The 17352-nt window shown below is 40.0% G+C and overlaps 1 protein-coding gene across 1 annotated transcript; it reads left to right on the forward strand.

Moving 5' to 3' along the window:
• The first annotated feature begins 2660 nt into the window (after window positions 1-2660).
• si:ch211-195m9.3 lies at window positions 2661-16548 on the forward strand. Its single transcript, XM_047339502.1, has 17 exons — window positions 2661-2722; window positions 2818-2850; window positions 3063-3108; window positions 3951-4105; window positions 5081-5215; window positions 5709-5897; window positions 6560-6613; window positions 7314-7499; window positions 7654-7667; window positions 7924-7946; window positions 8928-9025; window positions 11122-11213; window positions 11757-11983; window positions 13450-13600; window positions 14709-14871; window positions 14992-15045; window positions 15143-16548. Exons 1-17 carry the CDS (start codon window positions 2695-2697, stop codon window positions 15397-15399), a joined length of 1905 nt encoding a protein of 634 aa, XP_047195458.1. The 5' UTR covers window positions 2661-2694; the 3' UTR covers window positions 15400-16548.
• Window positions 16549-17352: the final 804 nt, after the last annotated feature.

Consider the following 17352-nt stretch of genomic DNA (forward strand, 5'->3'; position numbering starts at 1 on the left):
TCGTTATGCCATACCTTCAATTAATTTAAATAAAGCAGAGACCCACGCCGTCCTTATTGTCGTGATGACAAGTACTAAAACAGAAAAAGGACAATTACACTTAATGTCACAGACACAATAGTATAGACTCTGGATAAATGTTGCGGCGCATTACTTACAAGTATCGTTCCCATTAGTTTGTGTGTACACGCTGAGATTATTACAGCGTGCCTGTATGGCGACGCTGATGCCGTCTCTCACACACACGGGCGCGCGCACGCACACACACACACACACACACACACAGCTGTACGCTGGGCTCGCAACAAACAATTGGCGTCCACACCTGCTGCGCCCACGCTACACTTCCTCACAGGACCGGCAGTGCAGAGAGAGAGAGAGAGAGAGAGAGAGCGACTACGGTGTCCCTAAATAAACTTCGCCAACTCCCCTCATCCTATAGGCATCGCCGTCCTGTCAGGTTAATTAGAGCTGTGATTTTATATCTACAATGATATGTAAGCATAACTGGTAAAGTAACACTGCTAAAACTATCCTGTTTTAGCTAAAGCTTTTTATTAAGGATTGACCCCATTACACATATGTTTGTTTTTTGTCCCTACGTTGCGCTTCTTCTAACCACATTCCATATCCCTTCCACTCTGCCTGAAATGTATGTTTTCCTTTTTTGGCCTGACTTACTTTTTCTTTCTCCTCCAGCTTCAGTTTCAGTTGTTTTAGCTGTCTTATACTAAAACTCCCCCCCTCTGGAAACCCACATTCTTTCATCCACACTTGTACCTGGCTTAGTGCTGTGTCACCATAGTTCCTTCGCATGAAGTTCATATTAGGACTACTCAGATCAGTTCCATTATCCAAATCATCAAATTTGTCTTTACTGTTACTTTTACCCATATTTAAAAAAAAATTATGTTAAGTTTGAGTTACCTTAAGTCTTTAATCAATCTCCAAAACGCTTTCGTAAGGAGCAAATAGGAAACTCAGTAATACTAATATCCTCAAAATATTGTAATATCCCCTATATAATATAACCAATAGTAATTTCCTTTTACTAACTTGGTCACTGGTAATTTCTCAATTTGTCTCTTTTTTTTTTTTTTTAACACACTTTCAAAAATCCTGACCAACATGAATCATAGTGCCTTAAAGAAGTTCTCTATTTAGCATGCTTTTGGTGAGTTGCCTGACACAATGCAAATACAACTCAGTATTATGTCCTCTCTGTGGTTGCAGTCGAAACAACTCTATAAAGGTACCTCGTCAGTCTACCTTCCAGGTTTCTTCTAAACCTTGGTTAAAAATTTGCGGGGTCTTTCACCCGACTGGAGGATCCAATCCTCTTAGACCAACTTCTTCGTAACACTATGTCTGCTGGTAAAAAAAATAAATAAATAAAAATACACTTGAAATCTCAGATCCTCACCAGATAAATCGCAGCGCTGAGACGATCCGGGCTCGGGTCTCGGTCCCTCCGTCTCACCCGTCCTAATGGGGAGGTTTAAGGTTGGAAACTATTTTTCCAAGATGATCAGTCAACCGCTGACACCGAGTCCAGATGCGTCCAGTCGTGCGATCCCACTTCTGACACCAAATTGTGATGGAAATCTGGAAATACAAGAGGCTGGAAACACCAAAGTTATCCACGTGTATTTTAATAGGGGCTTTCTGCAGAAAGGATCAACACAGAGAGTCACAAGGATCTCAGAGTGAAGATGCAGGACACTCAAATGCAAGCATCTTATATAGGAGGACTAAGGCTGTCTCTCAGAACCAGTTAAGACTGGTTCTGTAGATGCAGGAGAGAGAGGAATCTAAACACAAACAACTGATTTACATGTGTTTCCTAAGGAAATAAACAGACATACATTCCGTTCTTTGGAGGGTAAATAAGTGGCAAAAGGGTCTGGCAGTTTTCAGGTCATACACAGTTCAGACCATAAAACAGCTCAGGTCATAAAGCATTTGAACAGTTTGTTTATATATGTAGATACAGGTCATAAAAGTCTTTAGACAAGGTTGCAAAAACTTACTTCTAATTCCAAAATAGTTTGTCAACCATACTTAGTTAATTTTTCTACTACAGATTCATGTTGAAACATTACTTCCTTTTCTCGTGTTATAGTGTCACACTATATAAGGAATCATGATTTCTTAGTGTGCCTGTATAATATCATGATTCCTTATTGCTGGAACTATGGGAAGGTGCAGGTGGCCGGAAGCCAGCCAGGAGACACACCTACAGGAACAGGCGTCGAAATGAGGACCCACAGAAAAACACCTACAGGCATGGATCCAAAATGATTAAGAAACAGTCCCTGCAACAGTCAAACTTTCCAAATGAATCCGGTTATACAACTTTAAATCAATCCTATGAAAGTTCATTCTACCAGAAGAACAAAGCATTTAAAGGCAACACCACAGTGCTGTGTGATGAATACCTGTGTGATGATAACTCAGTGGTATTCTGAACTCCCCTCCATTGTATTAACCTGTAGCAAACAATAATAATTAAAAAAAACATATGGACTCTCTGTTTGTGTTTATTTTGGGCTGTAGCATGTGACTGCCCAGGTTTGAAATATATGAGGTGATATCATTTGGGAGGAGTGGCTTAATGATGTTATTTAGTCTCATCTCTGCATCTCACTCAGTGCAGAGGCTGCTGCTAGATGCTTCAAAAGAAAGAGCTCCAACATGGCTCCACCTTGGATTGTTGGATTAGGTATGGTTACAGGCGCATCTTCCCACAAATACCACTACTTTTGGTTTGGTTGATATAAGAAGATCTAATATTTTAAATTTTTTGCATTCTTTCAGTGTGGCTGATTTGCAGCTCCATCACTCAATGTGGTAAGTACAGGGATTATTCATTAACTACTGAACTTTCTTTAATGATTCATGTCATAGGGCCAAGTGACCACTGAAGCATCACTTTGAAAAGTTTGTCTGGGGTGGGGTGGGATCCTGTTTCCCACTGTAAACACATTTAGATCATCAGCAACACGGTCTGGTCAAGCCAAGGGAGCTCCATGACTCCAATGTACTTGTGTGTTTATTGACAGAGTCTGTCAAGGAAGCTAACGCAGTCCCTAATAAGAGCTGTAACCGGTGAGTGTTCACCTTCTTTTCTGTGTGTGTGTGTGTGTGTGTGTGTTTCTGTCAGAGGCTATCTGTGGCGACAAAGTTCAGAAGAGTAACCATGTAATTGAGGACGAAAATCTAGGCTCCGTGGTTAAAGTTAGGTTAATGTTTAAAGGTTATTTATCCTGATTATCTCTATTCATGTGATCTAATATATTTTATTGTTTCTATTGTTCCTTTATCTTACTCTCATGTATTTGCCTTGCATGTTTCTTTTTTTTTTTTTGTAACATTGATAAGAAAAGGTTAATGAATTGGTTTATTATCATTATTTTTGTCTCCATAAATGAATGCAAGCATATCCCCACGGGTGAAATATGCCAGTGTGTGTAGGGACCAAAACTTGTTTCATAGTCACATATCAAATATCACGTTTTCAAGTCCACAGGAAATCAAAATGAGTCAATGTAATGTCCTCTAAGGGCATGGAGACAGGTTATGTATTATGCCAATGAATTTCCTCAAAAAGATAAAAGTACAAGGTTGTGTGTGCCTGCATGTGTATGATTAGTGAACCTATGCCATTTTTGTAGTTCCAACCTCATTAACATTATTTTGGTTTGTGGTTACCCCAAAACTAGTACTGTTACAGTTGGGTCAGGTTTTTTCCTCTGTGATATGTTCACATATACAAATGTGTCGAGCTCTGCAGCGTGAAGTGTATAATGCGGCTTTCCTGTGTAACTGTTCACTTGTCCATCAGAGGGCAGCATTACAAAGCAAGTGAAATGTATATTGACACAATTCAACAGTCAAATAACTTTTTTCACATATTTACAATGATGTGTCAATGATTCCTTGTCCTGCAGTCCATCATGTATGAGAAAAACATATGACATTCGCGAGGCTGTGTGCTGTGAGGATCAACTTCATACAGAGCCAGGACTGTCATGTTGTGGAAAACAGCCTTTCAACCCTGCTCTAGCCACTTGCTGTCAAGTAACACTTGGAAGCACATTATCAGGTAATGGAAATGAAACCGGCAACTAATGTTGATTTTGTTTGTTTAAACCAGGAGGAGAGCTGTGTAACTTGTGAAAAGGGAGAGAATTCAATCAAATAAACTAAAGCACTAAATAGCATGAAGAAGAAAATGCTGACACTTTCGATGAGAAATACTGAACATACCAAGAAGCTTTGTCAGCTGCATATCGATTTTGCCAAATCCCTTTTTCCAATACATTCCAAAGGCTTGTTATGTTAGATGTGGTGACTAGGGAAGCCCCAGGAAAATCCCTAAACTCACTGATGAAACCAGTTTGAGACGCCATTAAAATAAATCATGGTCATGAAGGAACAGGCTTTAGCATTCAAACAATTATTGATTGGCATGAAATATCCAAACGTTTGAAAAAGTTCCTCACATCCATAAAACCAGCAGCAGCAGCAGCCTGGACTGTTATCACAGGGCAGGCTAGGCCCATGTTAAGACGCTAACCAAATTCTGACCTTATCGTCTGTAGCCTCAGTGGAAATCCAGATTCATCAGACCATGCTGCTTTTCTGTTAGCTTCAACCTGTCCAACCCGCTCACATGGGTATTTGATGGGTAACTCTGAGGCTGTTGTGTGAAAATCTCAATCCAGCTCGTCTGAAACCAACAACCAGGCCCCAGTCAAAGTCACTGAGATCACTTTTTTCTGTCATCATGATGTTTGAAGTATCTGATTGATATTATACATTGGCTGATTACATAATCAGATCAATAAGCTGTCTTTTGTTGTGACATGTTGGTATCAATATGTTATTATTCTAACTATTTAGTTCACATGATGTTCTCAGGTTCTGTACTTAGATCATGGGCCTCCTTCTAACGTGGTTAATTTCTTTCTTGAACTCTGCCTCTCTCTGAGTGTGGAATTTTCCCAGTGCTGACGCAGCACTTTCAGCATTTAACAATGCTGGCGTCTGTATCTTGACCTGATCTCTGCTTTCACAGCCAAAGTAACACAGGATTTAAGTGAAACAGTGTCAGCCTGCTGTGGACTGGAGGCTTACAACCCACTCAACCAAATGTGCTGTGATTCAGCCATTGTAGCCAAACCTGTTCCGATGGCTCACTGTTGTGGAAAAAGTGAGTAGAGTTGCACACTCCATCTATGGATGTGAATCATCATATAAACACACTTACAAAACACAAGTGCAATTTATATTATGCCTACTAGAATAATCTTTTCTAATTGACAAGCGTTGTTGCAGGACAGTATGACCAGACACATTTCAGATGTTTGTTTACAGAGTATTGAACTGTGTTACCTCTTTTACAATAAAGTGTAAGTGTTTGATGGTTCAGAGCAGGAGCTGATTAAAACTTGTGTAAGCTGTTTTTTGGAGTTTTTTGTCCAATGGAAAAGGATCATAGAACCTATGGCAGTCATGTTGGATATTCCTTACAGATGCAAGTGATGCAACTGTTTTATCAAGTCTTACACAAACATATGTAACATATTCTGCTCTGTTTCATTCTATCCAAACACTTTAAGGATATGCAGTAACATATAAAATTAGTTATATCTGAAGTAATTTGATAATTTGTAATTACAAAATCATGGCAATCTTGTTCACAGGGGCTTATGATAAGGAAAAGCAGATGTGCTGTGGGGCCGAGCCCAACAGGATGGTCCTGACAAGCACGTCTAATAACCACCGGTGCTGTTCTCACGAGCAGTTTGACACCATGACTCACTGCTGCTGTGAAATGCCTGATGGTCTCAAAATACAACCCATTCTATCATCTTGCTGTGTGAAAGAGTCAGGTGAGACTGGAGGACTCTCAACTCATACAGCTCCTATACACTGCAGGATAAGAGCAATATAACACATCTAACATACATCACACTGTCATATCTATTCAAACATTAATTGCAATTTGTATTAGTCCTGAGGCATTTCAGATTGAGCAATCAATGACTGTTCTCATCTCAATATAAATAGATGTAAAAATCTGCAAGTACAGACAAGTCGATAAACTCCACTTGTGCTGTTTCCATTGTAAGAAAACAACTTTTGCTTTTGTGCTGGCACCTTTCTTCTAACTTAATCAGAGAAACAACATAGATAGCATATGGATGTGGGCCACTTCAGGCTATGATGCGGCACTTCTGGCCTTCTCGTGGCCTGGAAGTGAGCCTAAAGTGGCCCTCTTGTAAAATAGCAAATAGTGAACAGGAGCGGACCGTCCAAGTGCCATCATTTCACGCAGTATGTGGGCCAGATTGTTTGGTGTGGGCTAAATCTGGGTCAAAACAATATTATTAATACAAGCCTGTGTAGCAGGGACAGATACAATAGCAGGGCCTAGGTGAAATATGATTGACCCCTGAAGTGCCCCTGTCCTGTCTGTAGTCTTTAAAAAAACTAGTCACTTACTAGAAATACTAATAATTAATATGTGATAATTTTTCTAAATATTTTCAAGAAATTCTGGCAAGCGTGACGAAAACTGCTCCAAAGGCCCAGTACTGTGATAAAGGTGAGTAGAACTGCAAACAAAATGTCATTATGTAATGACATTTTTAATTAGCCGCTATGTATTAGATACAAATGTTAGCTAAAGCTGTGCACTGGATTCTGGAGATTTTTTGCATTTTCTCCGAAGGAGGTGCATCTGTGAATGCAAATGTCCAAGTGAGACCCTCCGGATTATCTGCAGAGTTTCTCCACCTGGCCCCCTAGTATAAAGTCTGCAGAATCCGATGTGAGCGCACAGCAGACGATCCCCTGCTGCATTCACCGTGAGCGAGTGGGAGGCTTGATAACGCTTCTAGCATGCGAGAGACGCAAAAATGAAAAAAAGAAAACAAATATCTCCCAGAGAAAAAGTGGCTTCATACACGTAGAAGAAACCGACGAAGATGTCAAGAGTGAGTGAATGTTTGTGGTGATAAGTGTCGACACTGGTGTCTGTGTGTTGTCAAGAAAACCACGTGATCTCCGCAGCCGGATCAAAAGTTTCTGCCTGCTGCTCCACGTCTCACCTGAATAATGTGGAGGATTTGTTGCTGTTTTGAACACGTCTATGCAGACAACCTCCTGCTGCGTTGTGCATGTGTGAAAGGCAAACTGTGGATGAAGTCTGGACACAATTTGCTGGATTTTATGTCATGTCTGAGAACAGCACGTTATGGTAGAGGTGACATTGATACAGTATTTCATTCTGATCGTCTCTGCAGACGCTTTTGATCCGGACACACACCTGTGCTGCGGTCCGGATCAGAAAAGGAAGATCCTGCCCTGGAAGTCCAGCCACCACAAGTGCTGTGGTCAAGAGCAGTATGACAGTAAGACTGAGTGCTGTTGTGAGACTGAAGTTCTCCAGATAAAACCCATCAATTCCATCTGCTGTGCACACGAGTTAGGTACGTGACGGAGTGAGCTGAATATGTTGTTTTTGGTTTGTTTTCAAAACAGTTGATGAGTCACTGACAAACAAGTTTTATCTTTCTTGCAAATAATGGTGACGCTTCCTATCTTCCACATTCACTCAAAATGTTTTGTGCTTTGTGCCCACAGGTGTGCGCCCGCAGGTAAGAAATCCCCCAAAACTCCTATCTTCAGTTTACGTAATTTATGTTACAGTCATGAAAGACAACAATTACTCAACTGCCCAAACTTTGCACCGTAACAATAACCTCCCATGTATGTCGAGGCGGTATACTGCAACCCAAGGCGATAGATAAACTCCACACTGATTGATTTTTGTTGATAACAATATTTGAATAATTAGATCAGTCAGTGAAGGACAGTTGGGGACATTAACATTTTTGTGCCTCATTTTTTTAGACACCGATTCCTCAGCCCAAGTGGTAAGTCAACCAAATGTTTTAAGCCAGTGTTTGTGTGATTTGTTTTTACCCAATCTAACACTGGTTATTTTGACCCAGTGTTAAACACATCAAGCTCAGGTTTTACACATAAACTGTTGCAAATTGATCCTAATGTGCATGTGACATTCAAAACTATAAAGTATTCATACATTATTCATAATCAGAAACAAATAGTGACATGTAGGTTTAAGAGGAACTACAGAAGAGTTCACCACCACACTGGTTTGAACCATACAGTGTATATAAAGATGGATGACGCGTCTCCACTTCAGCCCACTATCCAGAAACAAAGCTAAAATATCCTGGACATTAATGCTGCCATTGCACATTTGGGGCCAGAATCTGCACAGTAGTGATCGGGGGATGGAGCCTCTGTAGAAAGGTCCCTTCAATACATGTCCGTGACCAGTCACAAGTCAGTTCCAGCTGATAAGGAAGTCAGCCACCAGGGGGCAATCATGATAGCTTTGCTTCACTTTTGGGGAGTTGTTATGTTGTCCATCTTACTGGGTGAATAAAATGTCTGGTTGAGTTTTCTTGCCAAGAAACAAAAGTTTACAGTGAGTGTTACCCACCAGGATGCATTGTGTGTCCAATAAACACATTGAACATGTTTACTTTCTCATGAAATATTTGCACCGCTGAGTTTGAAGTACTTTACATCCTGAGTTATTTACATCCAAGTTTATGAGCTAGCAGTCTTCTTCTTCTCTGCTGTCGTTGGTGTGTTTCTTCGCACTTTACTGCCAGTGGGATACTATGTAACCATTGACAGGATTGTGTAAATATGCATCTGATATGACTTTTAGTATCTTAAAAAGTGTGTTGAACACTTTGCAGCTCACATAGAATACTGTAAAAAGCATTATGCGATCATGCTTTGTGTTATGTGGTAGTGCTCGTGTGATTTGATATGGACTGGTCCTCTGTTTATTTATGCTTATCTTTGCACATTTACAGCACTGAGCCACACACACGTGTCTGTGGTTCATCATGTTACAACCCCCATGAATTTCAGTGCTGTGAGAGAGAGCATACAACACGTCACTTCAACTCAGGTATGACTCAAGATTTGTGTTTGTTGCGGTCTTATCTGATGCTTCTGATAGAGGAAGAAGAAGAAGTAAGACATCCATGCAAATTATCCTTCAACAAGCATTGCACCTTAGTATGTAGTTACATCTCCCCCTTAAAGGAATAGTTCACCCAAAAATTATAATTCACTCATTATCTACTCACCAATATGCGGATGGAGGGGTGGGTGAAGTGTTTGACTCCACAAAACACTGCTGGAGTTTCAGGGGTAAACAGTGTAGCAGCCAGGAAGCAGCCGAATCCAATACAACTTAAGATGTTAGGGCTTATCTTCAGACGTAAAAAGAAAACAGGAAAAATACATAACATGCCTCCATGCTGTTCCTGTGGTGTTATCCAAGTGTCCACAAGCCATGACATTCATATTCGACTCGAAACAAGGTCATTTCCACTGTGTTTTACGCCTAAAAGTCCACCATAAGTGGCTAAACTAGCTGACGTTAGCATTTCTGACGGTCCCTGAATGCACCTCGTCAGAAGATATCAGCGACATTAATGCTTTAAAACATGGTGTACACCACAGGAGCAGTATGGAGGCATGTTATGTTCTTTTTCTGTGTTTTTTTTACGTCTGAAGATAAGCCCTAATATCTTCAGTTGTATTGGATTCGGCTGCTACCTGGCTGCTACACTGTTTACCCCTGAAACTCCAGTAGTGTTTTGTGGACTCAAACACTTCACCCACCCCTCCATCAGCATAGGGGTGAGTAGATAATGAGTGCATTATCATTTTTGGGTGAACTATTCCTTTAAGGGGACAACCTAATTAGATTTTGTTGCATTTCATTGAAGATATGAACCATAGACTGTAAATAAAGGTGGTCGACATGTTTCCACTTTCTCCCGCTGTACAAAAATGAGGCCAAACAATCTGCTGCCATCTTGTTCAGGGTGTAGAAATTAACAGCATTTAGTGGTGAAGTTGCATGCTGCAGCTGGATAACCCTCAATTCACCTTCCCCTTCCAAACATGAACCTGTGGTAGACTTCAGTTCAAATGGTGTTTAGTTTTTCCAGTTTGGGCTAGTGTTAAAAACATGGCGGCCTCCGTAGAGAGGACCAAATTTCGATGTAATTATAAAGTTCTTAAATATAAAGGGCCCATTCTAGGGTAAAGAAAACCACAATTGGTCAAATTTAGAGGATTTCATACTTGTGAAAACATCACTAGGATAATTTTATAATGAATTTCTTGAATATACACAACCTTTTAAGGCCAAGAGCTAAATGATTGTGGTAAACGGAAGAAGCCACCGCCCCAGCACTGGAAACTACCCATAACAAATCTTGTAATCTTGGATGTCTGCTTTCTGGAAGAAAGAATGGAAACTTCAGGGTTATTAATTCTACGCTGGATGTTTTTTGCAACCATGTTTCAGACAAAGTTTCCATTCACTAGATTTATATCAGGGCAGATTGGCTGTATAAGAAGGGAGGCTCCTTGTAGCAACTATTGCTTAGTTAATGCCCTGGAAAAAGCTCCTTCGCTGTAGGCTACAGATGCTGGCAGCTCCTGATCATTAAGCAATAACCCATGCATCACCTGAGGTGATGTCATCCCAACAGACCCAACAGGTTATTACTTGCTGGTGCCTCTTTCAGGCCAAATTTTCCGGCTCTTTTCTTGTTGCTGTTGAGGTAAAAACCAGTGAAAAAGTGGAAAACCCAAACCCTGATCTTTAGTGTCTCATTTACAGTATATGTACAGCTTAAAGCAACACTGAGGAACAGGAGAGGGATAAGAGTCTCACTAGCTGTCTTCACACATATACTGAAGTATGGACATTTGCCGAAGTGGCTGTATGTGAGAATGCAAATGTCCCAATCAGTTGCTACAGACATTTTATAAAATGTTCCTGCCAGCCCCTGAGAACATTACAGTCAACACTTCAGTCTCACATGAATGCTTACGGAACAGTTTAATCCCCAAGTATGCATGTTCTCGCATTCATACGTATTGTGTCATCCTTCCTCCAACTAATAATTCCCACGTTTTCTGCCTGTTTTACTTTTTTTTATATTCTACAACTGCTCTGCCCTGTATCCACTCTCTATTTAGACAGATGTGATGCCACCCCCACAGTGTATGACCCACACACACAAGTCTGCTGCGATGGATGTTTATCAAAGAAGGAGCCCTGGATACATCAAGTAATTTCCACATCCGATTCAGCTGGGTGGAACATTTAGGAAATAGTTTGGGAAACTTAAACCACAGTTTCCAGTGATGTTTATAGGCTTTGCAATAATCAGTTTTACCTGCAAAAAGAAAGAAAAAACTTGAGGCAGAATCTCTTTTGTGTGGCTGCTTGTGGAAAAATAATACAGCACATCTAGTGAATATAATGAATACAAATAATTCTGTACGAGTCTGAGAACTAGGACAAGTACATCCCAGGTTTTTCTGGAGAAAGCAAAATAAAAAAAAGATTTGGACTTACTGGACTAAAAGCCCTGCTAAAGTTAGCGTCCCTACCGTTTTTGCATTTGCAAAAGGAAGATATAACAACGTCCTGGTAAAACTTTAGGAAATTTATATTTGCAAAGGTCACTGTTTTTCTAACCTGCATTTATCCTTATATTCTTATATGCATATATATGTGCCAGTACAGTGTATATGTGCAGTGCTTGTGTGTGTCTGCGTGTATATACATTGCTGCACACTTATAGATGTATTCTCTCTGATTCTTGAAGTGCTGTGGACAGACGGCGTATGGCTTTGCAGAACGCAGAGTTCTGTGCTGTAACAGCACCTTGTACAAGGACATAGAAGATGGAGAGGAATGTTCAGACGCCAATATTCCTTTTAATCCTACTAAAGGGACTCTATGTTGTTCTCAGTTTCATGGCTCACCTGGACAACACTGCTGTGGGACAGAAACGTACCTGCCTCAACACGAGATCTGCTGCGATGGTCATAGGTGATTATGTCTGCTCGTGTTTTCATGCTAGTCTAAATAATCATGAGAATTCAGTTGGAGAGTCGCATATTTATTTTTATCAGCTTGGTATGCTGCAGCGTCTGGTATGTGTCTGCTCTTTTCCAACTATGACCCCTTAAAAATGTGTTTTCCATAGTTGAGCAGTGACGATGTGTTAGCCCCACAGGCACGCCAGACTGTCTCTGTGAGGATTCAGTCTAGACTCTGAGACAAACAGACATTCCATTGTCTACATTGAAGCAGTGCCATTTTTTCAGATTTCTTTTAAAACACACCCAGATACTATACCGGGAAAGAGCTGTTTCTGCCGTCTTGATTCTTGGATTCTGTTACTACACCCACCCTGTTTTACTGCCACAGTGAGGTCAGGCAGTTTTATTTCAATTTGCATTAAACTTAGCAAGTTACTTGTGTCACGGTCCCGACCTGCACAATTCCTTGGTCTGCATCCTGAGGGGACTGAGATAAATATTTCTGTTGTAAATTAGCAAGATCGGTGTATAAACAAACATCACTAAAGTATCTTTGTAAAGGGTGGGGCTTAGCGTATCTTGATAATTACTCTTAAATCTTGGTGGTTATCTTCAGCTCTTGGTTGGGAATAGGCCTACCAATGATTTCTCAGGCCGACCCATATAGGGGTAGATAGAATATCCGAGCGGGATTCATTTAGTTCATTTGGAGCCAGAGCCTATGCATTAGTATTCATTGTGTGGAGCCACGGTTTCAAGGTCCAGTCGGCACATCATCAAATATCAAATATCTAATTAAAACTTAGCCAAACTTACCGAAAAAATTTGCACACAAACAACATCTGAATGATAAGAAATGGCTAATATGACAGAAATAATATTTGAGAATTTTTTTTTTTACATGTACTTTGACTTTTTGATTTAGCTCGTGTCCCATCCACTAAAATGGAGGAGGCGGGATTTATGAGCTTCTTCTCCGTTCGGTTTATTGGCGGGTGGCAACCAACGTCAACGTGCAGTATAGGTCATGCTGCCGCCAGCCACTGGGTGGCGATCAAGAGGCTTTCACGGAGCGGTCATGTCAAGTCTATGGTTAAGACCAGCGTATTGCCGCTTGTCTGTTAATACTAAAAATCAAACTGACTTTCTGTGCTGTATCTGAATTTGACTCACTGTTGCTATTTTATTGTTCTGATCTGACGATGGGGTCGTAGAAAGAATAAGTAATTTATTAAAAAAGAATTATGCATATTTTAATCTCTTTCGTATTTAAAAGTTTTTCAAATCCTAGAGACAATCAAATATTGAATTGAAATACTTTTATTGAATTCAAACATCTCTGGAACATCTAGAAGTGATTTTACCCTAACTGGATAAAATAAGCATCATAAAGGCCTGAATATAAGATCTATTTATTGTAATTGCTTGAGAAATGTTAATGATATTAAATATAAGCTCTGTTTCTCCATCCAGACATCGTAAAGGTGAACACATTCATTGTTGTGGAATTCACGCATACAACATTAATGACCCGAGGAAGTGCTGTGCAGGGACACTCCATAACCTGACATCATTAGGCAGCTACGGGAAAGACGCCCAGTGCTGCGGATCCATTCTTCAAAAGGTGTGTTCGTAAATAATCATAATAATACTGGCAGTTTACAGTCTGAAAGGTTTATTGCTTATGTCTGTTTAAAATATATCCATGACCTTAAATATTCCTGGAAAGGGAACTCCGTCTCTTCCTCCTCCTTATCACAGGCTAGACGTGATGAGGAGCTGCTGTAGGCAGCCACTGGCCGGGGCCATCATGTTTTTCGGTTGTCAGTCCATCCATCTGTCCCATTTTTGTGAACATGACATCTCAAGAACTCCATGAGCGAATTTCTTCAGATTTGGAACAAACATTCAGTTTGACTCAAGAACGATCTATATCAGAATTTAGAGGTCAAAGGTCAATATCACTATGACTTCTCAAAACCCCCCTTTGCCTTGTGAGACTTAGACTCAAAGATGAACTGATAAGGTTTTGGTGGTTGAAGGTGTAGGTGACCTCATGTTCTTGTGAAGGTGATACATCAGGAACACCTATAGGGGATTTCATTGCATCTGGCACAAACCTTTTCTTGGACTGAGGGTGACCTGAGTAGCAAATTGGAAGTCAAAGGTCACTGTGACCTTACAAAGCACATTTCTTTGCCTTCTTAAGAACGAATTAAGAGAATACCATCACATTTGGCAGATATGTTCACTTTGACTTATGGACTAACTGACTAGATTTGGGTGGTCAAAGGTCAAGCGCATGGTGCCCACACAAGGCATGTTTTTAGCCTCTTGAACATGATATCTCAAATCTGCCTTCAGGAAATTTCTTTAAATTTTGACCAGTTTTCCCTTGGACTCAAAGATGAATTGAAAAATATCTCTAATATGAAACTCAACACAACCATTTAGATTTTTTATATAAAAAGAATTCTGGCTAAAATGATCAGTTATTATTAATATATATCATATTAATGCAGCCATCTGGTTTGGTGCACAAATCACAGCACTTCTGTCCGTAAGTGTGGGGACATCCATCACTGTGTCTTTGACCTGTTTAACATATACATCTTTACTCTATGTCATGGACAAATGCAGTGATGTCAGTCTCACTAATCTCTGAGGGTTTGATGTCAAACAAGCATGTTAATGTGACTTTCATTTTGTTCATAATTCTATGCCGACTTTAGAACCAAGATGTTTGCTGCTCAGGTGTGGACAAGGAGGTGCACTACTCTAAGAAGAGCGGACACAGATGCTGCGGTCACCTCTACTATGACACGTCTCTGTGGTCGTGCTGTGCCGAGAAGCTGAGTCCTTTACACCAACCAGGACAGGCCAAGATGAATGATGGTCAGTTTCTATTTTGTCCCTAACTCACAGAATAGTACTGGATCTTTGTCATTCTATCTTGATGCATATGCCAGTTTCTCCATCTTAGCAGAAATATGTTTTTATAATTCTCTTTTTCAGAATTCAGGTATCTGTCAGTGAACAATCTGAACTCTGAAGATCTTCGCAAAGAAAGTAAGACACCACTTTATAACTTAAAGGTTGTTTTTTTTAATTTGTGAGCAATTGCTGTCTCTGAAAAACATTACACATTTTTCTTTATGTCCTTTAGTGAATATCGGGACCGTGGAAAGTGTATCTCTGCACAGTGTCGTGTTCCGCGATGTGATGAAAATTGACGCAGTGAGCTGCACTGCCAAAGCTTTGGCGTTGCCTTACATCCTGAAAACACCTGATCGTTGCAACAAACCTAAACTGATCCCTGGCAGGACCTACTTCTTTGATGAAGTTCATGTCTTCCCTGGTTCCATCCACAACCCTTTTCAGTGGCTCCATTTAATTAGTTCCAAATGTCTTACCACTTTTTGACATTGCGGTTTTTCTGCTGAAGAACATATTTGAATAATATCATCACTCATCATGTGGTTCTATTCTCAGCAGTCGCACAGCGGATACTCTTAACTAAGTGTGGGTGTAGAACAAATCTAAGTTATTTAACCGCTATTTATCAAGAGGAAGAAGAATGCCTTAAATTGTTGCATCTGACCTCGCAGGTAATCTGACCCGAAAGCAGACATTAAGAATAGTTTATAGAAAAAGGCAATTTTCTCCCTGATTGTCTCATTTAACGTTGTTGGTCATTAAGATGCAGTAATATTAGAACGAGACTGTTTCATAACCAGTTAAAAACTCTTTGGCTTTAACTGCAGCCTCTTGTCAGATAGCATCATCATCACTGTTTCCTTTACGGACCACCCAGCCCCACGTTTTGTGTGACGAACTATTTCTTCTTTTGTTACATAACTAGTAGCGTTAGCACTTTTAATGAGAACACCCATGTGAAACACGATGCATGTCTTTTTTTTTTTTAAACTGTTCTCAAAGACTATGAACCTGCCTTTATTTAACATCTCATGGAGGAATTGTATTATTGTTTACTTCTATTATCTACAGCTACTGAGTTTCACTTAGCAATAACTGACCCTGCTTTTCACTGACGACATCAATCACTACTGTATCGGTGCTTTACATTGTGACGTATTCATAAGACTGCAGTATTGTCTCAGAATATACAGGTAAAACCTCGAGCAGTAAAAGCTGTGTCCTCTGCTGAAAAGTTCAGTCTCCAAACTAATGTTGATTTCATCTAAGCTAAACAGCTATCGGTGAATATTTCTCAGAGTCACTCTTTATTAGTTTAATGCTAATCTAATTCTTATATTACTGTTTGTCTGCATTTATTGTTCCATTTTATCCTCAGTTGCATTCAGATTGCATCATTTTTTCAAGTGAGTGTCTGGGTCATAGCGAGTCATAGGAAACACATCTTTGTGTTTGATGCTTTATTTTTCTTAGTCATAAAACTATTTATACTACGAATCAAAAAATGTGTTATATTTTTAACAAAGGTGCTGTCTAGAGAAAACCTAAATTTAGTGGATTTATACATATTCTATTGCATGTTGATTTTTAATATGTTAAAAAAGCTTTGTGCCTGTTTCTGATAAATAAAACTGTTTTAAATAAAAATCAAACATCTTGTGTTGTATCTCACTTATCTGGGACCATAATGTAGTATCACAGGATACTGAGGTATAAGCTCTACTGACTACAAATTGTAGTTAATGAGACGGTCACTGATTTACAAGTTTATTTACAAGAAACCCTTGGATGCTCCTCATCACCCTGCCCTCAGATTTAATCCTGGAGATCATTATAAAACATCTTTGTGAACTGTATGCCAAACTCTTTGTGAGGTAGGATATACAATTTAGTGGTTTTACCATTAATGTTTGCACTGCGTATGTTTTTGAGGTATGAAGGGGCCTGCACAACCATGTTTGGAGGGTTTGGAAATGGATTGTCTTTAATTCTAATTTGACTCCCTACCAAACCGACTTCAATGGCCTGTATCACTAAACACAGTTTTATGAGCCCTTTCAGGTTTTCATTACCAGGTTCAAGGTTCACATTGCACAGAAAGAGGAGGAAACCAGCAGAGAACGCTCTTAAGACCTGTGTTAAACAAGTTAGACAAGTTTTGGAGTAACTTGAGGGTGTCAGTATCACTGAAGCAAACTAAGGCAATGCACACACAGTGCAGGGTGCTTCATGTTAGGCTACTTGTGTTGTTCGCAAAAGATTAAGACAGAGCAAGCGTGCATATATTTGTGTTGGCTCATCATAAAAGGAGAGTAAAGATGGATTATTGAGCTGGTGATAAGCGATGCACCGATCGTTAAAGCCTCTGTTGAAGCCACCTGCAGAAGCACAGTAACCTGCACAGATTCAGACGAGGAACATTGTGAAGCGCTAGTTTTG

The sequence above is a fragment of the Hippoglossus stenolepis genome, chromosome 4 (assembly GCF_022539355.2).
Source record: "Hippoglossus stenolepis isolate QCI-W04-F060 chromosome 4, HSTE1.2, whole genome shotgun sequence".
Lineage (NCBI taxonomy): Eukaryota > Metazoa > Chordata > Actinopteri > Pleuronectiformes > Pleuronectidae > Hippoglossus > Hippoglossus stenolepis.